The sequence below is a fragment of the Octopus sinensis genome, linkage group LG18 (genome assembly GCF_006345805.1).
Source record: "Octopus sinensis linkage group LG18, ASM634580v1, whole genome shotgun sequence".
NCBI lineage: Eukaryota > Metazoa > Mollusca > Cephalopoda > Octopoda > Octopodidae > Octopus > Octopus sinensis.
In genome coordinates, this window is record NC_043014.1 from 30,608,990 (window position 1) to 30,632,570 (window position 23,581).

Below are 23,581 nucleotides of genomic sequence, written 5' to 3' on the forward strand. Positions count from 1 at the left end.
CTCAAATGTTATTAACATGTTAACCACCATGGTCAGTTACTGGAACTTACTAGTTATACTACATATTCCCGGTCACACTGCATATTGTTTAATTACAAGGGAATGTAATTTATTTTATTTTGACATTTTTGCAATATAACATAAACTTTAATATTTAGCACGCATGTTATCTGAATATCCTTGAAACCATGTCAAAGATAAAATACTTTCTCAAATTATGAAAATGTACCACTGGTGGTGCTTATAGGGATTGTGTGAAGTTTGCGATGAACCACTAACGGTACATGTGGCAGTTAATATGTTAAACATCAGTAATAAAATCATATTTCAAAACATGCTATAAACAGTGCCCTAGCTATTCTTCTTAATGGTTATAGGATCAATTAATAATATGGTTTATTACTGACTCCCTCTTTCCAGATCCTTCTTCCAGTATATTTATTAATATTTCATTTATTATTTAATCCTCTTCTTGCAAGATGGGAAATAAGATTTTGACAATGAATTGCTATTGAAAATTATCATCAGCAATTCTCTCTCTCTCTCATATATATATAATTTCAAAGTAAGGTGATTAAAATTTTAATCACCTTACTTTGAAATTGTATGGATAATACCGTACTAAATTCTGGTACCTCAACTTAAGTACCATATTCATCTGAATATATATATATTGATAAAAATGGTAAGACAACAAAAGAATGAGAGACCTCGATATTATGTAAATAGAGGAATTTATCTGTAAATGTAATGTGACGATTATTTGGAGTTTTATCATGGCTACCGAATAATCGTCACATATTACATTTACAGATATATATATATATATATATATATATATATAATATATATATATATATATCCCTCTCTTTCTTTCTCTCCCCTTTTTCCCTAGCACTCTCTTCCTCTCTCTACATTCCCCCCTCTCTTTCTGCCTTTTCTCATCTAAGATTCAGTTCTCTCAGCTCACTTTCAATTGTTCAGCTATCCAGGCTTTCACTTTCCAAGTGGAAACCATCTTAATACTACTTTAGTATCCAATCCAAGTCTATTCAGTGTGTATGGCCAAGCTGTTTGAGCCACCAGCACTTTAATTCAAGAATCCTAATATTGCAAACAGTTCCACAGTACAACTCCTCTTTTGATACTTTGTTGGGTTGGAAGTTGCAGCAGATTCTGGTTCGACAATCAGAATGGGAGGCATTGATTTCATTTGCATCTCTTTTTACCACAAACAAGCTTTCTGAACAATGACTCTGAACAGATTTGATGTTGTTATTATGAAGTCCAATCTCAGTCCTTAACTTTCAGTATATTACTGCTGTTCAATAACTGATTTCAAATTTTGACACAAGGCCACTAATTTCAGGGGAGGGAATAAGTCAATTACATCAACCCCAGTGCTCAAATGGTACTTATTTTATTGACCCTGAAAGAATGAAAGGCAAAGTTGATGTCGGCAGAATTTGAACTAGGAAAGTAAAGAGAATATTTCAAATTTTGTTTATAAATGTATATTCTATTGTGTCTGGGGAGAGTCATTTTCTTTTTGTGCCTTATAATTTAACATACTCACCAGTAAAATTTCCACTTATTTTTATTTTCCTAAAATAAGAAATAACAGGAAATTTTACCAGCGAGTGTGTTAAATTATAAGGTACAAAAAGAAAATGACTCCCCAGACACAATAGAATATGTTTCAACACACGAATTCACATAAAGAATCTTGCAAGCCAAAGCCAAAATATATTTTAATTATCATTAATATTTTTAATGTTGTTATTGTTGTTATTATTATTATTATTGTTATTATTATTATTATTATTTGCATTCATGATTGTGAGAATGAAGTTTCAATTCCTAGACCAGGTGGTGCATTATGTTCTTGAGCAAAACATTTCATCTCACATTGCTCTGCAATCACTTCCACACCTAACATGTGATATACCATGCACCTGTACAGGCAATGGCAATTTGATGAAGACATCGAGCTAATGTACAGAATATGCATTTGATCACTATAAACAAATCATTTGTGCAGGTTGTTCAGCATAAGCTGAACACTCATATGCTGTCTTCAATAGGAGTCGTCATCATCATCATCATAGATATTCCTATACTCTTTTAACTGTTCTAGCCTTCAGTCATGGTCAAATGTATCTTTTTTTAAATATATCTTTTATTGTTCACTCGTCTCAGTCATTAGACTGCAGCCATGCTGGGGCACTGCCTTGAAGAATTTTAGTCAAACTTATCGACCCCAACACTTAATTTTTTTTTTAAGCTTGGCATTTATTCTGTCAGTTTCTTTGCCAAACTGCTAGGTTACAGCGATGTAAACACACTAACACCAGTTGTCAAGTGGTGGTAGGGAATAAACACATACAGAACGATGCACACACACAATGGGCTTCTTTCAGTTTCCATCAACCAAATCTATGCATAAGGCTTTGGTCAGCCTGAAGCTATAGTAGAAGACATTTGCCCAAGGTACCACTCAGTGGGACTGAATCAGGAACCATGTGGCTGAGAAGCAAACTTTTTGCCACAAAATTTATTTGTAAATTTAGTGATAAAAGGTACTCAAGTTCAGTTTTGTAATTGTTCAGCAATTTCTCTCTTTCTCTCTCTCTCTCTCTCACACACACACACACACACACACACACACACATACCTCAGTTAACCCTTTCATTACCAACCCGCCTGAAACCAGCTCTAGCTCTGTAGTACAAATGTCTTGTTTTCATAAGTTTTGAATTAAAATCTTCCACCAAACCTTTAGTCACAATTAATGTTCCTAACACTAGCTGAATGATAACTAAGTTATTTTACTAAATTCTTAGTTATATCTAAAATAACTGAGAGGAAACACAAAATAAATCTCAAAATAAATACAGTAATGAAAGGGTTAAGCAAATAGCAGTGAATGTTATAGAAAAAAACAGGCCTTGTGAAATGACAAGCAATCACGTATTGGAATGAAAGGAATTTTTGTAAATAATAAATAAAAACTCATTGAAGCAACAAAGTCAGAGGAATATTAGCAAATTAAAAGGAAGAAAAACACCAAATCAAGCATTGATTCATTCTGCTGAAGACATTTCATGAACAAACTTTACTCACCTTAGTTGACGTTCTAGGTAGGTCTTCTGTTCTTTCTCTTCAATTGGATACTCTGGTATTTCAAAAGGGGCTGATGCTACTTTGAGAGAATTGGACTGGCTCCGATGAAGAATTGAATCAGCCACTTTACGGAACTCATCATCAACTGTTTTCGTCACGTGTTTCGACATTTTTATATCACTTGGACACAAAGTATGACTCTCGGGTGAGTCTGTCAAAAACAACAGACAGGCAAATGAGAATACACGAATTTAAAGTGTTCAGAAGATAAGGAAGAAATATTCAAACTCTAATATTTTTACACAATGACTGTCAACTTGATTATAAAGATGCTGAATGGTACAGCTTTTAAATGACCTCGTTTCAAACTGAACTTATTAAATGAACTTATTAAAGCAACAACAATATAGCTTATCTCACAATCAGGACAGTGTACACAGTGTGGTAATGTGTGAGTATGTGTGTGTGAGCACACGTGTCTGTGTGTGTACATATATATATGTGTATGTGAGAGCATATATATACTTACACACACACACATATATACATATGTGTGTGTGTGTGTGTGTGTGTTGTTCTCTTAAGGGCCTATACTTATTCTACTTCTCAAACCACTGACTTTGTTGCATACAAAAGCAGTATGTTTTTACCACCTAAAATTTTATACAACACATACTTAGAGAGACATATAGAATTGTGGGGAATGTGCTATGTAGTAGTGCCTAGTATATCTAAACACTATCATTCCAGCCATAAAATACCTTGTTGGCCAGGTACTAATTCTGAAATAAAAGGCTTGGGTGTGTGATAAAAAGTTTGCTTCCCCAACCACATGGTTCTGGGTTCATTCCCAAGGCATGGCACCTTGGGCAAGTGTCTTCTACCAAAGCCTTTTGAGTGGATTTGGTGGACAGAAACTGAAAGAAGCCCATCATATGTATGTGTGTGTGCGCACACATGCATGTGTGTGTTTGTCTTTGTGTCATTGTTTGTCCCCCACCACCACTTGACAACCAGTACTGCTGTGTTTACAGACCCCCCATAACTTAGCGGTTTGGCAAACAGAGAAATAGAATAGGTATCAGGCTTTAAAAAAAAATAAGTACTGAGGTGCACTCATTCGACAAAGATTCTTCAAGGTGGTGCCCCAGCATGGCCATAATCTAATAACTGAAACAAGCAAAAGAATATTAAATACACACAAACTCACAAAAAGAGAGAATGTATGAAGATAAAGAAAAGAATCCCAGGTCTGAGGAGCACTGAGACAAAATGAGGAGGATTCAAGAAAGGAGATGTTAAATGAATGTTAATTGTAATAGAGTGGTAGTAGAATAGGAGTGTTAGTGTGAGGTGCAGGAATGTCAGTTTATAAGATTAAACTGTTTTCCTTTCTCCTTCCCTTTCTCTTGATTCCACCCCCCCTTTCTGTTATTTTCTTTCTCTTTCTCTTCAGATCTCACTCACTCTCTCTAATTTTCTCTCTCATTCTCTTATATCACAACATTTATACATACATAAAACACATACACACTCATAACTCTCAGGTTATATTGATTAAAAAGTATAACCTGAGAGTGATACAATATAGCTTTTAAAATTCTTCCTTTAAAAATGCAGCTGCAATAGTCTGAAAACGTCAAAGATGAATTTTCAAAGTTTGATGTTCCAAAAGCATTGCAAAGGTCTTCAAAAAGTTAGTATACAATTTCAAATACCATGCAAGACAGAACATACATGCACAGTGGACTCTCATGTCATAGATGACAGATGAACGTTCTGCAACTCTTGGCTGAACAACTTGCATGGATGATGTGTTTATAATCATTAAATGCATGTGCTATAGCCCACTCTCTCCATCAAATCAACATTGCCTGAACAGATGCATGGTGTGTCGTATGTCAGATATTGAAGTACTCGCAGAGCGATATGACATGAAGTGTCCAGCTCCAGAGCACAATGCACCACCTGATCTGGGAATGGAAACCACAATCTCATCACAATCATGAGTGCAACATTCTAACAACTGGGCCACGTGTTCTCACTACAAAAATACATACATACATATTTTTCTTTTCTTTTTTTTTCTTTTTTACTTGTTTCAGTCATTTGACTGCGGCCATGCTGGAGCACCGCCTTTAGTCGAGCAAATCGACCCCGGGACTTATTCTTTGTAAGCCCAGTACTTATTCTATCATTCTCTTTTGCCGAACCGCTAACTGACGGGGATGTAAACACACCAGCATCGGTTGTCAAGCAATGCTAGAGGGACAAACACAGACACACAAACACATATATATATATATATATATACATATATACGACAGGCTTCTTTCAGTTTCTGTCTACCAAATCCACTCACAAGGCTTTGGTCGGCCCGAGGCTATAGCAGAAGACACTTGCCCAAGATGCCACACAGTGGGACTGAACCCAGAACCATGTGGTTGGTTAGCAAGCTACTTACCACACAGCCATCCTGCACCTATATATATATATATATATATATATATATATATATATATATATATATATATATATATATATATATATAAGAGAGAGAGAGAGAGAGAGAGAAACATACACACATATATACACATGTATATATACACATACACACACATATATTATGTATGATTTTTCTTTAAGTTCTGTTTAATTTCTTGAGAGAGTTCAAGCTGGTTGCTAACAAAGTGACAAGTCCTTTTGAATTAAGAGACTTCCCAGTGTTTTTAAATATGTGGCTGGGTTGGTGTGTTGGTTGAAGTGTCAATGCTTAAACACAAGCATGTGCATTGTATTCACATAAGAATCTCAGATGGAGAATTTTTGTTATGTCTTACAAATCTTCACTGTGCCATTAATAGACTGGATTTGGAGAATCCACATCAGTTTCTTTTGCTCTTTCTCTTTCTCTTTAAAACTAAGTATTTCTAGGATTTTGTGCAAACTTCTTGGTATATAACCTAAAGCACCTAAGACAATAAGTATAAATAAGAATTCATACTCAGAGTACGAGAGCTGTAAGTTCTTCATAAATTTGCCATAAATGTTTTCCATAGATTTTTGATTGTACACAGAAGTGGCTGTGTGGTAAGTAGCTTGCTTACCAGCCACATGGTTTCGGGTTCAGTCCCACTGCATGGCACCTTGGGCAAGTGTCTTCTACTATAGCCTCGGGCTGACCAAAGCCTTGTGAGTGGATTTGGTAAACAGAAACTGAAAGGAACCCGTCGTATATATATATATATATATATTATATATATATATATATATATATATATGTATGTATATAAATATATATGTATGTATATATATATATGTATATATATGTGTGTGTGTGTGTGTGTGTGTGTATGCATGTGTTTGTGTGTCTGTCTTTGCACCCCCCACACACACACACAACATTGCTTGACAACCGATACTGGTGTGCTTACGTCCCTGTAACTTAGTGGTTCGGCATAAGAGATCAATACAAAGAATATGTCCTGGAGTTGATTTCCTTGACTAAAAGTGGTGATCCAGCATGGCCACAGTCAAATGACTGAACAAATAAAAGAGTATGTATGTATGTATGCATGCATGTATGTACATGTATTCATGTATAAGTATATGCATTTGTAATATTATTGTTTATGTCTAATCAGAGGCTAAAGATTTCAGATTTCATACTTAAACTATCACAAAAAGAGTTCATTGTAGCAAATATTTTTAATTCCTGATTTAGTCATCCATTTTATGTATCTGAACACATCATTTTTGTTTTCTTTATTCATTTTCTTTAATCAGCTGTAAAAATAATCAGTGATCCTTTGCCAAAACTATTAGTAGCAATTAGAAATATCAAATTTTCACTGAAGTTTTGAGAAATGGTGATTTGATCTAATTCTTAGGTATTTACTCACAAAGAATCCAGTGTCTAAGACCAAAAATTCCAGCACAAATAAACATGTACATTTATTGAAGGTTTTTGCTCTCTCTCTCTCTCGCTCTGACAGTCTTTAAATATCTACCAATACAGAAAGTTACTTCTCAAACTGTATGGTAAGAAATTTGCTTCCTAACCACATGGTTTTAGGTTCAGTCCCACTGTGTGACTGGGCCCCTACTAGAACCAGTAACTCAGGGCCAACTAAAGCCTTGCAAATGGAAGTGGTAGATGGAAACCAAAAGAAGCTTGCTGTGCGGGGGGGAGGCGTGCGGGGGGGAGGCGTGCGGGGGGGAGGCGTGCGTGTGCACGCTTGAAAACCGGAGTTGGTGTGTTTACATCTCCACCACTTGGCAATTCAGCACAAGTGACTGATAGAATAAGCACCAGGCTTAAAAATAAGTACTGGAGATGATTTGTTCAACTAGACCCCTGAAGGTTGCTCCAGCATAGCCACAGTCCAATGACTGAAACAAGTAAAAGACAAAGGATAATATGTTTAAAAATGATAAAAATCAGTAGTTCACTGACAAATCCAAAAGCTGTGACATTTTCTGGTAATGTTACCAGCGTCGCCTTACTGGCACTTATGCCTGTGCTAGTAGGGTGCCAAGAGCACCATCCAAGCATGATCGTTGCCAGAGCAGCCAACTGGCTTCCGTACACATGGCACGTAAAAGGGCACCATACGAGCATGATCGTTTCACTGGCACCTATGCCGGTGGCACGTGTAAAAAGATTCGAGCGAGGTCATTGCCAGTGCCGCCTGACTGCACCCCCCCCCACCTGCCGGTGGCACGTAAAAAGCACCCACTACACTCTTGGAGTGGTTGGCGTTAGCAAGGGCATCCAGCTGTAGAAACTCTGCCAGATCAAGATTGGAGCCTGGTGAAGCCATCTGGCTTGCCAGCCCTCAGTCAAATCGCCCAACCCATGCTAGCATGGAAAGCGGACGTTAAACAATGATGATGTAATTTAAATGTTTCAAGAGAGAGAGAGAGTGCCTATAAAAAAACTGAATTGTACAGGTTTAGATAATCAAGAGGAAACACTTTATATCTAACACTTCTTAAGTTGAACCTTTTAGCATTTAAGCTAGCCATACACAGCCCAAATCTAGTACCTGGTTTCGGTTGAAACCAGACAGATCCAGTCTATCACATATATTCTCAACAAAGTCATTCTAAAAATAAACAATTGAAATTCCAACATTACAATATAATGCATGAGAAATTCAAATCAACGTGAATAAATAAGCATTGCATTTGACAGGGTAATCTGAGTGCTAAATGGTTAAAAGGTCCAGACAACTTTCATAAATTCAATGGATGGTAATATAAGGGATGTTAGTGTGGGTGGGGGGCTCCATTGAGGACATAGAGACGAGGGACACTGACACTAACAGTATCAATGTAGAGATATGCACTATCTGGTCTTTTATGGGGACTAAGGTTTATTCTCTCTCAAGTGCATTCCATATATCTGCATACCTTTGTGAGCAAATAAAATGTGTGAGTGTGTGTGTGGGTGGGCGTGTGCATGCACGTGCGCACGCACACACCCATCATGTCTTTGTGTGTCTGTGAGAGCATGTTCTTTTAAATTCTGGTTATTGCTTTCCCTTTGCTTCAATAGACATTGTATTATCTTTGCTTATCATAACCTTTCATTCTTTAGAGTAAGCGATATCTATTTATGGTGAAATCATCAAATCAGGAAATGTAAATTTATGCACTCACCTTTGACCTTAAGATATTGACATATAATCAAAACAATGAAAATTCACACCCTCCTCTCTAACCTACAAATCTACCTACCTATAGACATACATACCTATTTATCTATCTATCTACCTATTTATCTCTCTTAGTTAATATCACTAAAACCAACAGGCCACATGCTGTGATACCTTCTCTAGCTCAAGCCAGTGGGGCTAGACAGAGGGGATGGTAAAAGGACTGATGGTATGACAGTTTTCCTGTTCTGTGGCAGCAGGCCTCTCATCTGGGATGCCACATGCAGTGATAGCTTTTCCAGTGGCAACTTGGTGTGTTCAGCTACCTACCCATCTGCCTACCTATATACATACATATCTATTTAACTATCTATCTCCCTTAGAAAATATCACTAAAACCAACAGGTCACATGCTGTGACACCTTCTCCAGCAGTAACCCTGATTCCAATACTCAATCATCAGGCAGAGAAAAGCAAACTGCTTATGGTCAAGCCTGTGGTAGTGGAAACCTCTTGCATTCTCCACACACACACCACCACCACATCCCTGCTCACCACTATCAGGGCTAAGATGGCTGTCAGCAAATGCAAGCCCCATACATTCTGTTCTTGTTCATTTCCCTTGTCATCCTCCAGGCAGCGCCTTTTCCATGTTTTCTGTTGGGACCACAACAGGGTCGGAAATTGTACATTCGACTCCTTAATGTAAAGTTACTCCATATATTGAAAAGAACTGGTTTCATTTGACATGTCCTTCTAAAGAAGAGGTTCTGTAACATATACCTTAGAGTTCCTTTCATACAGTATAGCAGTGTTTCTCAACCGGGGTTCCCCAGAACCCTAGAGTTCTGCAAAAGGTTCCTAGGGGTTCCACAAGAAAGAGTGAGATAAGCTAATGCCAATTTCATGATCATACCACATATCATTGGTTATTGCAATATTGTAATATAGATATCAACCTGTCTAACCTATCATGTTATCAAAACAATATAACAACCACACACACACAAACATATATATTTTTTTTTTTTACGTGCCACCGGCACAGGTGCCAGGGGAGGCTGGCAGCAGCCACGATCGGTTGGTGCTTTTTACGTCTCACCGGCACAGAAGCCAGTCATGGCGGCGCTGGCATCGGCCACGTTCAGTTGATGCTTTTTACGTGCCACCGGCACAGGTATCACAACTACTATTTCCAGTGATATTTATTTCGATTGAGTGAAGTACATAAACATCGAAATAAATATCAATGGAAATAGTAGTTGCGATACCTGTGCCGGTGGCACATAAAAAGCACCATCTGAACATGGCCGATGCCAGCACCTTGACTGGCTTCTGTGCTGGTGGCACATAAAAAGCACCAACCGATTGTGGCCGCTGCCAGCCTCCCCTGGCACCTATGCCAGTGGCACGTAAAAAGCACCCACTACACTCACGGAGTGGTTGGCGTTAGGAAGGGCATCCAGCTGTAGAAACACTACCAGATCAGACTGGAGCCTGGTGCAGCCTCCTGGCTTGCCAGACCCCAGTTGAACCGTCCAACCCATGCTAGCAATGATGAAAAAAATATGAGAAAGATATGGTATATAATTTATTTTGTGCTTGAGATACATAATTTATTTTAAGGATTATGCAAAACATTGGCATCAGAAAACAATAATAATAATAATAATAAAGCTCATCTGACTCCCCATTCCAAGCAATACAATTTCTTTTGAAATACACTGCCTTATTTCATATAACTTTGAAAATAATGAAGAATTTAGTAAAATAACAGTCTATAATAAGCTGGTGTTTGGAACATAGATTAACATTAAATTTTCATGTTAATCTTTTAAATACCAGCATCCCTGATCACCATCATCACCACTGTCACCGTCACAACCTCAAGCTAATGCAGAAGCACTTTGCATGGTCACTGACATGCTAGAAATAACAACCAAATCTCCCTTACATCACACCCCAGCCTACTGTCTTTAAACAGGAAGGACACATTGGATAATACAGCATCTGATAACGATTATAAAATAATAAACCAAACAAATATAATGAAAAAAAAAACTTGTTAGCAAGAAAAAAGTACATTAAGAAGGAATGCTATTTGTGAGTGTGGTTTAAGAGAGACTTGGTTGCTATATCTAGTGGTTTGAATAACTACACAAAGGGTCCCTTGTTATCACATCTCACTTAGGTTTATACTTAATGTATTGAAGTTTAAGCAGGTTAAACTTCAAAAACACCAACATTGCAAACTTAAATAAAGAGCTAATATCCTTATGCTGTTTAGTAGTGGAACCAGAAATTATAAATTATAGAACCAGATAAGATGCCTCTTTCAAAGTATCTAGCTTGGTTCCTTGCATTTCCAGTCTCAAATCCTAACCAAATGAACACTTGACTTTCACGAGTCAATACAATTAATATCACTAAAAATTTACTAGTGTTTTGGCTACCAGCTATACTCTCTCTCTATCCAAAAACAATACTTATACCCACAGAGAAATCAAGATTCTAACATTCTCAAATAAAATAGCTTTTTGAAGCCAGTTCACCTCAAGGCAATGATTTTTGAAAGTGTTCATCATGAAATAGAGGAATTTCACTGTTTTTTAATTCTTAGAGCTAGAGAAATTTGACAAGTTGGTGGGCAGAAATATGCTGCCCCAAAGCTTGTTTGTTGAATGGTTATTTTCTGCAAGAATTGATATAAATCATTTCCAAAGATTTTGTCTGAGTCAGAGGGCAAAGTGCAATGCTCATCATCTTTTTGCAGATCCAAGATGGGAGAAAGGGGAGACATAACTTCCAAGTAGAAGACTTGATCCAAACTATTTTCAACTGAGTGAACTCTGCTCAAGGCACTCAATGGCTAGGTAGTAGTGATGACAGTAGCAATATTAAACTGAGTGTGTTAGGTTTACTCTATCACCCATGAACATAAGCAGTCCTGTCAACTGGCTTCCACACAGTTTCCACCAATCCAGTTTCACTCACAAGGCTTAGGTCGACTAAAGCTATGATACAAGACACATACCCAAGCTTAACAGGCTCAAAAGTGTGCAGCATATTTCTGTCCACTGACTTGCCAAATTGTTCTAGCACTAGGAATCAAAACAGAATGTAATTCCCCTATTTCATGGTGAATGCTTCAAAAAGTCATTTCCTTGGGGTGAACTGGCCTTGAAAGGCTATATGATTTGAGAATGTAGAATCAAACCTGGAATTACCATGGATGGCATGTAAAAAGCACCATTTGAGCGTGATTGTTACCAGTGTCGCCTTACTAGCACTTGTGACAGTGGCACGTGAACAAAACATTCGAGTGAGGTTGTTGCCAGTGCCACTGGGCTGACTCCTGTGCAGGTGGCATGTAAAAAACACCATTTGAGCATGGCCATTGCCCTTGTGCCAGTGGCATGTAAAAGCACCCACTACACTCTCGGAGTGGTTGGCGTTAAGAAGGGCATCCAGCTGTAGAAACACTGCCAGATCAGACTGGAGCCTGGTGCAGCCATCTGGTTCGCCAGCCCTCAGTCAAATCGTCCAACCCATGCTAGCATAGAAGCGGACGTTAAATGATGATGATTGTGATGTGAAGTGAACTTTACTGCTGTACTTCTCCTTTTCCCCTTCCCCTCTGACCCAACCCAATTTGACAAATGTAAATGAAATAATTATCCTATTTCTCAGAGAATCTCACTGAACAGACAAGAAACTAGTTACGGATTCTTACATTCTCTCAATTTCTTGTAATTCAAACTGCCCCATGGTGCCAGCAGACAAAATGGAAAAGGCATTGCCCTGAAGGATGGTGGGGGAGATGCACTAGAACTTCCATTCTGACTCATGGGATTTGAACTTGCGGACAGCCATCTCCGCCCTGACAGCAGTAAGCAAGTATATGGTCCAGGGGGCCAAGAACACCAGATGTTTCCACTGCCAAAGGCTTGACCATAAACCTGTCAGAGAGCAATGAGTAACTGATACATGACAGTTTGTTTTCTAAGCCTGATGAATGAGCAGCAGAGGCTGGGCTGGTAGCTGACAACACAAAGTTGCTACTGGAGAAGGTGTCACAGCATGTGAGCTGTTGGTTTTAGTAATATTTACTAAGGGTGATAGATAAATAGCTAAATAGACATATAGGTATATAGGTAGGTAGGTAGATAGATAGGTAGGTAGGTAAATTAGTAGGTCTGAACACACTATGTTGCCGCTGGAAAAGGTATCACTGCATGTGACATCCCAGATGAGAGGCCTGCTGCCACAGAACAAGAAAACTGTCATACCATCAGACCTTTTACCATCACCTCAGTTAGGCCCTACTATGGCATCTAGGCTGTTTTATGATTTCATTAAGGACAGCATGGTGTGAAAAGTATAGGGGCATGAGAAAGGGTAAAGGCTGAAAAATCCTCAGTGGAACTACAACAGTATTTGTGGAAGGTTTAAGTGATACAAACATATTTCTTCACATAAACCCATCACAATCTTAAATCTTCTACTGCCAATCAAGTTTAACCTTGTTTGACCACCTTTGACTTTTAGATAGCAACAAAAATATTCAAGTATTTATTCCAAAATGTCTATAATCTTACTGTAATCAACATTCAATACACTCACATGAATTCCTGTTCCCACATTTTGAATCAACTTGATTCTTCAAATTTTGATTCCGGGGGGGGGGGTTCTTTATCAGAAGTTTGTGGGGGAACAGATTGTCTACTATGGAGCTTGCACTGAAGGTTAATTTATTACAGGAAAGCAGACAACTGTCCTCAACATGGAAGATAACTATAATAGATGGTGATTGTGTGGGAGGAGGAAAATTAATAGGGATAAGAAGCAGTTTCTGAAAACAGGAGTCTGTTATAGTGGTAGAAGATACAATACATTTTGTTGTTTTTTTAGATTGGAAGGTGTGATTCAAGGGAGATCTTGCTGCTATTTTTAGCAGATCCAATAACAGTAGAGAAGCTTCCTCCAATGGTTGAGATTTTTGTTTCCCAACCACACTGTTCCAGTTTCAGTCTCACTGCATGGCACCTTGAGCAAGTGTCTTCTACTATAGCCTCAGGCCAACCAAAGCCTTTGTGGATGGAATTGGTAGATAGAAACTGAAAGAAGCCCATCATACATGTGTGTGTGTGTGTGTATCTTTATGCTTGTGTTTGTCCACACCCCACTGCTTGACAACTAGTGTTGGTTTTCTTTATGTCCCCATACCTTAGTTGTTCAGCGAAAGAGACTGATAGAATAAGTACTAGGTTTAACAAAAAAATAAAAATTCTTCAAGGCAGTACCCCAGCATGGCTGCAATCTATCGACTGAAACGAGTAAAAGATAAAAGATCTATTGAAAATTTTGAACAATCAGACAAATAATTTTTCAAATGCTACCATATTGCAGGTATGAAAGTAATAATATAAGTGGAAAGTTTCTAACAGCTGATGTTACTTTAAGCTAATAGATTTGTCACACTAGTGACATTCTACTTATGTCATTGTATGTTGAATACAACTGGTAATTAACAACTTGAAGTTATCAAAAGTTAGAGAAAGCCCAACCCAAAACATTAAGCATTTTTTCTCATACAACTCACTTCATTTTTTTTTTTACACAAAATTAACCTTTTGGTAATAAATGTTTATTTTTAAAGAAATTATTACCATAACAGTTTTCTATCAATTTCAGCTATTCATGCTACGGTTTGATGAACAATATTTTAATTGGTTCCATCTGAATTCACCTTCACATGCCCTACATTATACACGCGTGCGTGCGCACATGCAAACATACATGCTGGCATAGGTTAGACAAGATTTTTTGAGGCAGTATTCCATAGCTGGATGTCCTTCCTAATAATAAAACTTCTTTTTAAATCATCATCATCATTTAATGTCCATTGTCCATGCTGGCATGGGTTGGTCAGTTTGACCAGCACTGGTAAGCTGACGGATTATACCAGACTCCAGTCTGATTTGACATGGTTTCTACAGCTGGATGCCCTTCCTAATGCCAACCACTCTGAGAGAGTAATGAGTGCTTTTATGTATCACTGGCATGAGTGCCAGTTGTGTGACACCAGTATCTGTCACAGCTATGATTTCACTTGACTTGATGGATCTTCTACTCAAGTATTGTATGTTGCTGAAGGTCTTGGTCATTTGTCATTACCTCTCAGAGGCCCAATGCTCAAAAGTGCTTTTTACATATCACCCGCACAGGTGCTAGTAGCACAACATTGGCCACATTGCATCCATGAGGTCCAAAAAAGGTGCTTAGTTACATGCCACTGGCACGGATGCTACTTACGCAACACCAGCATTGGCCATACTGCCCCATGAGACCCAACGCTTGATAGGTGATTTTTATGTGTCACTAGCATGGGTACCAGCCATGTGACACCGGCATCACCATGACTACAATTTCACTTGGCTTGATGAGTCTTCTCAAGCAGAGCATATCACCAAAGGTCTCGGTTACTAGTTATTGCTTCCGTGGGGCCCAACATTCAAAGATCATGCTTCACCACCATGTCCCATGTCTTCTTCCACAGGCTCCCTCCACAGTTAGAGATTGGCATTTTTTTTACAGAACTGTCTTCATCCATATGCATCACATAACTAAACCAGTGCAGTCTCTCTTACATACCACATCTGATGCCTCTTATGCCCAACTGTTCTTTCAAGATGCTTACACTCTATCATACATGTACACTGACATTGCACATCCAGTGAAGCATGCTAGCTTCATTTCTTCTAAACCTATGCATGTCCTTGGTGGTAACAGCCCATGTTTCATGGCCATGTAGCATAGCTGTTCACACACAGTAATCATACAGTCAACTTTTCAGTCTGAGAGAGAGGCCCTTTGTTACTAACAGAAATAGGAGCTCTCTGAACTTTGCCCTGTCTATTCTCATAGCTACACTCTTGGAACATCCACCTCTGCTACTGACTTGGTCATCTAGATAATGGAAGCTATCAACTAACTCTAGCTGACCCACCTGGCATTTGATGGAGTCTATTTTCTGTGCATTTTTAGTTTTTATTGTACCTGTGCACCTTCCACACACAAGGACTATTTTCCCAGTTAACCTACCTTTGATATTGCTGCACTTCTTATGTATCCATAGCTTACATCGGGTACATCTTATGGAATTTCTAACCATGCCTTTCCTCAGATCAAGCAGGGCTGTCTACCCAAAGGTGTTTGTGATTTGTCTGCCTTCCTACTTACTAAGACTTTGGTTTTTGACAGGTTAACTCTAAGGGCCTTCAATTTTAGACCTTGTTTCCACACCTGAAATTTCTTCTCAAGTTCTGATAGTGATTCAGCTATAAGAACAAGGTCATCAGCATAGAGAAGCTCCCAGGAGCAGCTCATCTTAAATTCCTCAAAGGTATTTTATACACCTGGTCTTTGTATGCTGAATCGCCAAGCTGCAGGTCATATTATGTGGAACATAAATGTCCTCTTTATCTAGTGGTGTTAATGCAAAGACGAATACATGCACACACACATATACAGATCATGTTGAACCATCCAACCCATGCCAACAGTAAAAAAATGGACATGAAAAGCTGGTTGTATATTTATTCCACACAATTTCTGTCTACCAAATTTCATTTAGCAGGCATTGATCAACCCTAAGGCTGAAGGCGAAATCATTCGTTTAACCCTTTCGTTACCGTACTTATTTTGAGATGCTGTGTGTTTCATTCAATTAATTTTAAATATAACAAAGAATTTAATAAAAGAACTTAGTTATCATTAAGCTAATGTTGGGAACATAAATTGTGACTAAGGTTTGGTGGAAGATTTTAATTCAATACTTATGAAAACAAGACATTTGTACTACAGAGCCAGAGGCGGTTTTTGGCCGGGTTGGTATCAAAAGGGTTAAAGTGCAATATTGTTGCTATGTAGTAAGAAGTCTGCTTCCCAACCACAGAGTTCTGCCTGTCAGTGTGTGTGTGTGTGTGTGATCATCTCCTTGCCTTGACACCACATGACAGTTGTAAATGAGTCTCCTGTTCGTGGGGACTCAAGATTGATGCATGTCATCTGTGTCGTACATTTACATTTTTCCAGTTAATCCTGGAAAAATAATTACCTGTTAACTATTTTAAGAAAAACTAGAAAAACCCAGAAAATTCACAATTTCTCTCTCTCTCTCTCTCCACCGCTGCTAAATTGTCGACAGCTCTTTACTCCTTTGTTCTTACAAGGTTATAATCTTGTATTTATTCCCACTACACAAAGTTGAAGTTAAACAGATTGCATTAACAAGAACAGCTATCCAACTAAAAAGAAAAAAATGCAAATAAATCCATAAAAAAAAAGCTTATCTTCACTGCAACACCCCTTACACAAATTCTTTTTGGTTACACCCAGTTTCTGTTCCTTACAAAACAAAACTATGGATACAGATATCTCTGCAACTCCCCACCTCTCTCTCTCTCTCTTACTTTTATTATAAAGAATTGCTTGGCAGAACATAAAGTCCAGTAACTGGTTTCATTGCTGAAGTACAACTTTAACCCTTTTTGTTACCATATTTCTGTTCAAATGCACTGCTTTCGTTCCAATTAATTTTGAAATTAATGAAGAATTTAGTAAAATAACTGTCATTATTTAGCTGGTATTTCAAACATAAATTACCATGAAATTTCTACGGAAATTTTAAATTTATATCACTTTAAACAGGGAGTTAGTATCACAGAATCAAGTGGTCTCTTCCATTACAGCAATTCCTAAACCATTCCAGTCCATGAAAAACAACTCAGCACAACAACCTCACTAACCTCAATACCACTCCCTTGCTCCTCTAATCAAACACCCACTTAGGAATCATCATCATCATCATTTAGTGTTTGCTTTCTATGCTGGTATAGGTTACACAGTTTGACTGAAACTGGTAAGCTGGAGAGCTGCACCAGGTTCCAATCTGATTTGGCATGGTTTCTATGTCTGGATGCCCTTCCTAATACCAACCACTCCAAGAGTGTAATGGGTGCATTTTACACATCACCAGCACCTGTGCCAGTTACATGACACCAGCATCAGCCACAACTACAATTTCATGTGGTTTGACAAGTCTTCTCAAGCATGGCATATCACCAAAGCTCTGTCACTTGTCATTGCTTCCTTGAGGCCCAACATTCGAGGATCATGCTTCACCACGTCATCTCATGTCTTCCTTGCTCTACCTCCTCCACAGATTCCTTCTACAGTTAGAGATCAGCACATTTTTTACACAGCTGTCCTCATCCATACGCATCATATGACCAAACCAGCACAGTCATCTCTCTTGCACTCCACATCTGTTGCCTCTTATGCCTAACTTTTCTCTCAAGATGCTTACACTTTGTTTTACATGTACACTGACATTGCCGATCCAGTGAAAGACACTAGCTTCATTTCTTTCAAGCCTATGCATGCCTCAGCAGTCACAGCCCATGTTTCACTGCCATGTAGCATGGCTGTTCACACACAGGCATCATATAGTCTGCCTTTCACTCTGAGGGAGAAGCCTTTGTTACCAACAGAGGTGGGAGTTCTCTGAACTTTGTCCAGCCTATTCTTATTCTAGCAGCTACATTCTCAGAGCATCCACCTCCACTACACTTATACTCTTTTACTGGTTTCAGTCATTTGACTGTGGCCATGCTGGAGCACCGCCTTTAGTCAAGCAAATCGACCCCAGGACTTATTCTTTGTAAGCCTAGTATTTATTCTATCGGTCGGTCTCTTTTGCCAAACCAATAAGTTACGGGGGCGTGAACACACCAGCATCGGTTGTCAAGTGATGTTGGGGGGACAAACACAGACACACAAACATATATGCACACATACATATATATATATATATATACACATACATACATATAACGGGCTTCTTTCAGTTTCCGTCTACCAAATCCACTCACAAGGCTTTGGTCGGCCTGAGGCAAAAATAGAAGACACTTGCCCAAGGTGCCACGCAGTGGGACTGAACTTGGAACCATGTTGTTGGTAAGCAAGCTACTTACCACACAGTCACTTAACTTATTTATTTCTGTAGACCAGTGTTTCTTAACCATTTTTTGCCTATGGACCCTATTGATTCCTATTTTACTCAGGAGGTGGGACCCTCATAACCATTCAATGTCCAAAAACTGCTATTGTATCTTTATGATTAACCCTTTAGCATTTAACCCAGCCATATCCAGCTCAAGTATTCTACCTGCTTTATGTTAAAACTGACCAGATACAACCTCTCACATCTACCCCTACAATAGCATTCTAAAAATATACAAACACACCATTGAAATATCAAAGCTATGTGACAATATATGATTAATTCAAAACAATGTGAATAAATAAGCAATACATTTGACAAAGAAATATGAATGCTAAAGAGTTAAATATTATTAGGAATTGTATTCAAAAATTGTTAAAATATTTTATGTATTGTACAGAAGTTATGGACTCTGGTTGAGAATCACTGTGCTAGACAGAGCTGAACCCCTCCTCAGAATTCCAATCTGAAATTACCTACAAACAGTGACACTAAAAAAAAGAACAATTTAAATCTTAAAGCTAAACAAAAAAATAATTAAATATCTGTTGCCTATACCATAAAGTTATGGGGATGTAAACAAACCAACTCCAGTTGTGAAGCAGTGGTGGGAGATAAGCACAAACACACACACTCACACATATACATATATTTATATATATACACACACACACACACACACACACACACACACACATGTGTAAGGTCACTTGTGAGGTCTCCTATGAGTGCTACCGGCAACATGGAATCCAGTATAATTTGTTGCATAGTCATGCTATCAGTAACTAAACCTCAACTATCGCAGCTGTTACGTTCCAAAATCTCCCACAGAAATAATTAAAAGCTAAAAAAATTTTTTAACTTATCAGCTGCAGAAACCCAGATATACTGAGGCGCAGGAGTAGCTGCGTGGTAAGTAGCTTGCTTACCATCCACATGGTTCCAGGTTCAGTCCCACTGCGTGGCACCTTGGGCAAGTGTCTTCTGCTATAGCTTCGACCAAAGCCTTGTGAGTGAATTTGGTAGACAGAAATTGAAAGAAGCCCATCATATATACGTATATATATGTGTGTGTGTGTTTGTGTGTCTGTCCCCCCAAAAAAACATCGCTTGACAATCGATGCTGGTGTGTTTACGTCCCTGTAACTTAGCAGTTCGGATTAAGGGGACCGATAGAATAAATACTAAGCTTACAAAGAATAAGTCCTGGGGTCGATTTGCTCAGCTAAAGGCGGTGCTCCAGCATGTCCACAGTCAAATGACTGAAACAAGTAAAAGAGTATATATGAGTCAGAAAAATCCACAATGTACTGAGTGCACGATAGGTGAACTGCAATGTACTGTGTGCGCAATAGGTGAACCACGATATGGTGAGGAATTACTGTATATTGGTTTTGTAAAATAAAAAATTCATTATTTTTTTAGCACAGCTAAGTGCCTGTGTTTTCATTGCTGGTGCTAACTTATTAACACAATATGAATAACACAAAAGATGAAATAGACCAAAGAATTAGTTATCGTGGTCAACTTCTATTGTTGTATTTCTGAAACAAACTCAAGATTAGTGCATGTTGTGTCTCGCATTCACTTTCAAAGCATTTTAATTGAATGAATCAACTCCAGTACTTATTGCTTTTAAAACCTGGAACTTATTCTGTTGGTCTCTTTTGTCAAACCATTAAGTTATGGGGATGTAAACAAACCAACTCCAGTTGTGAAGCAGTAGTGAGACATAAGCACAAAGACACACACATATACATACACACACACACATATGTAAGGTCACTTGTAAGGTCTCTTATGAGTGCTACTGGCTTTGTGCTTATCTCCCACCACTGGTATGAGGATGTAAACAAACCAACTCCAGTTGTGAAGCAGTGGTGAGAGGTAAGCACAAAGACACACACAAGTGTAAGGTCACTTGTGAGATCTCTTATGAGTGCTACTGGCAACATGGAATCCAGTATAATTTGTTGCATAGTCATGTTATCAGCAACTAAACCAGCATCCCCACTATGTCTGCCTGGTGAGGAGGGCTGCTAGAAACCCAGCAAGACAAAAAGGAAAACCTGTCAAAAGGACAGATGAACTTAGTGTAGGTTCCACAATCATCTGGCAATAGCACAGGCCCATAGAAATTCTGAGTTGGTGTCCAGTATGCTGGAAGACCACTGGAAATGAGATACCCTTCACCTTTTGTTAAAGTGTGTCTCTAAGAGAAGGTCACTGATATAAAAATAGATATCCAGGGAATGGAATTGAACATTTTGGGGATCTTTTGTTTGCACTTGAGAATACAGCACTTCTACATTCCTGAGCTTGCTTGCTTGAGACAGCATTCACCCGGGGTGGGTTGAGCTGGCTTCTTTCATCCTCAATACTGCATCTCTCACCAAAGCCGACCAGGCCTGGCAATTTGAGGCTACCAACCGCATGATCTCCAACCACCCCCTATTCCAGCAGGGAACGCCTTATACAGGGGGGCCTAGGTTGGGTTCCAGATCAGCCTTGACTGTCATCAGCCAGGTTTTTCGTTGTCCACCACATTGCTTTCGCCAACCCTGAAGGGGAGCTGGGGTAATTGCTTCGTAGATGAATTCTCCTGGTTGACGACGGAGGGCATGACCCAGCCAAAGCAGACGTCTCGTTAGGATGACTTGTTGGAGGGAGGTGATTTTGCACTGGTGTCGCACCGAATTGTTGGAGACAATGTGATGCCATCGGACACGATCGATGCAGCATAGAAAAGTCACAGCAAGATATCTAGCATGAATATGGATTGCAGCGTACATGAGGATCCTTCAAACATTCCTCATGTAAGCCACAATCCATATTCACACTAAATATCTTGCCATGACTTCTCTCTGGATGATGTTGGTAAGGTGAAAAGGGACTGGATAAGCCTTATTGGATTTAAAATTTGAGGTTAGACAATAACCAGCAAGGCAACTTTCCAATGCTGATCAAATAGGTAGATGTTGCGACAAGCATGGAAGCTGTGGGCATGAAACCAGGTGAAGTCTACAAATCCACTGACAAAAGTCAACAAAATCCAGTTTCTGTCTACCAAATCCACTCATAAGGCTTTTGACCCCAGAACTTTACACTTGATACTTACTCTATTTTTCTCTTTTGCTGAACCACTAAGTTATGGGGACATAAACCAACAAACATTAGTTGTCAAGTGGGGCAGGGGGTGGCGAACACAAACACAAAGACATACACACGTGTGTGTGTATTTGATGGGCTTGTTTCCCCATCCATCTACCAAATTCACTCACAAGGCTTTGGTTGGCCTGAAGCTATTGTAGATGGCACTTGCCGAAGGTGCAAGGACTGAACCCAGAACGATGAGGATTGGGAAGCAAACTTACCACACAGCTGCCACGCCTGACCCTATAACTGTATGTGTGCGAGAGAGAGAGAGAGAGAGAGAGAGAGAGAGAGAGAGAGAGAGAGAGAGAGAGAGAGAGAGAGAGAGAGAGAGAGAGAGTGTGTGTGTGTGTGTGTGTGTGTGTGTGTGTGTGTGTGTGTGTGTGTGTGTGTGTGTGTGTGTGTGTGTGTGTGTGTGTGTGTGTGTGTGTGTGTGTTACTGATTCTTCTGGAGGAATGAAAGTCGGCGCTGACTGGATCTGAAGCCTAGAAAGGAGTAGGATTAATCTACATCCTAGCTATACATATTAGCCCATTTGATTAACTTCTATGTCGCTCTACTCCCTCTTAAACCGAAAATGTAAATAATTATGGAATCTAACATTTTCACAAATGAAGCGATTAAGTCAAACCTGGTGACCGGTAACTATTTCATCGCCCCCGTAAAAGATAAGAAAAAATATATCACACAACGATTTAAAGGCAGAGCGTAAAGGCACGTGATTAATAAAAGCAAGCAAAAATAGTAAAAACAAAGCCTTCAACAATATCCAAAGAAAAGTAAAGAGTACTTCAACAACACTAACAAGAAGAAAAAAATAATTACAACAGCAATTAAATCTTTTCCAGGTCTTCTGAGGTAGGTGGGAGGAACTGCAACAGAATGTACTCCGTTAAAGACACGACACTAAAGAGCCTGCTGGTTGTTTTAATCGGAGCGATGATTTAAGGTTATCCCCAGTTTAGTCACGGATGCAAAACAAACTAAATAAATAAATAAATGAAAACCTGGGATGGTCACGAGCAAAATACCATTGCTGATTTGACCGGGTGCTTAAACAATAACAACTACAGTTGCAATATCTCCGATAGCAACAACGGATAAAGGAAACTACAAAAACAACTGCCACAAAATCAATAGCAAATTCTGCAGCAACAGTTTGGCTTATTAGCTAGTGTACTGAAAATAGAGAATAGACAAACGTGTATATATATATATAACTTCATGTTACTTTCGGAGTTGATCTGAAGCTTAGACAACAACTGTCAGACTTTGGAAAGTTATTTTGTATGTAGGTTTGAAGTGCAATATTTTTTTTCTTCTGTTTTGAAACTTTTTTTTTTTTTTTTTTAATAATATATATTTTAAATGTAATTACTTGTATAAAATACAATTCCTACTTCATCTGACTTAAGACGAGTCAAAATGTGAGATGGGGATGAGACCGGGTTGCAAAAAAATTACAAGGAAATTTATTAGTTTTCAAACTAAACTTAGGTGGATGTTCGATTTGCTGGAAGTAATAGTGACATATTCCTCTAACACATGTCAGTCTTAAGTAGCAAGGATTCGCTGGAT

The 23,581-nt window shown here is 38.7% G+C and overlaps 1 protein-coding gene across 11 annotated transcripts in view; it reads right to left on the reverse strand.

Annotated features, from left to right (window-relative positions):
• Positions 1 to 23,581, reverse strand: part of LOC115221283 (AMP deaminase 2) — a 213,464-nt gene that overhangs the window by 174,729 nt on the left and 15,154 nt on the right. For 10 of the 11 annotated variants that reach the window (XM_036510834.1, XM_036510839.1, XM_036510836.1 and 7 more), the window contains exon 2: positions 3,124 to 3,334. In XM_036510834.1, the coding sequence (XP_036366727.1) occupies positions 3,124 to 3,334 (211 nt within the window). Of the gene's footprint in view, positions 1 to 3,123; positions 3,335 to 22,828; positions 23,098 to 23,581 lie in introns of those variants that run through there. The other variant, XM_036510842.1, reaches the window with a different exon arrangement.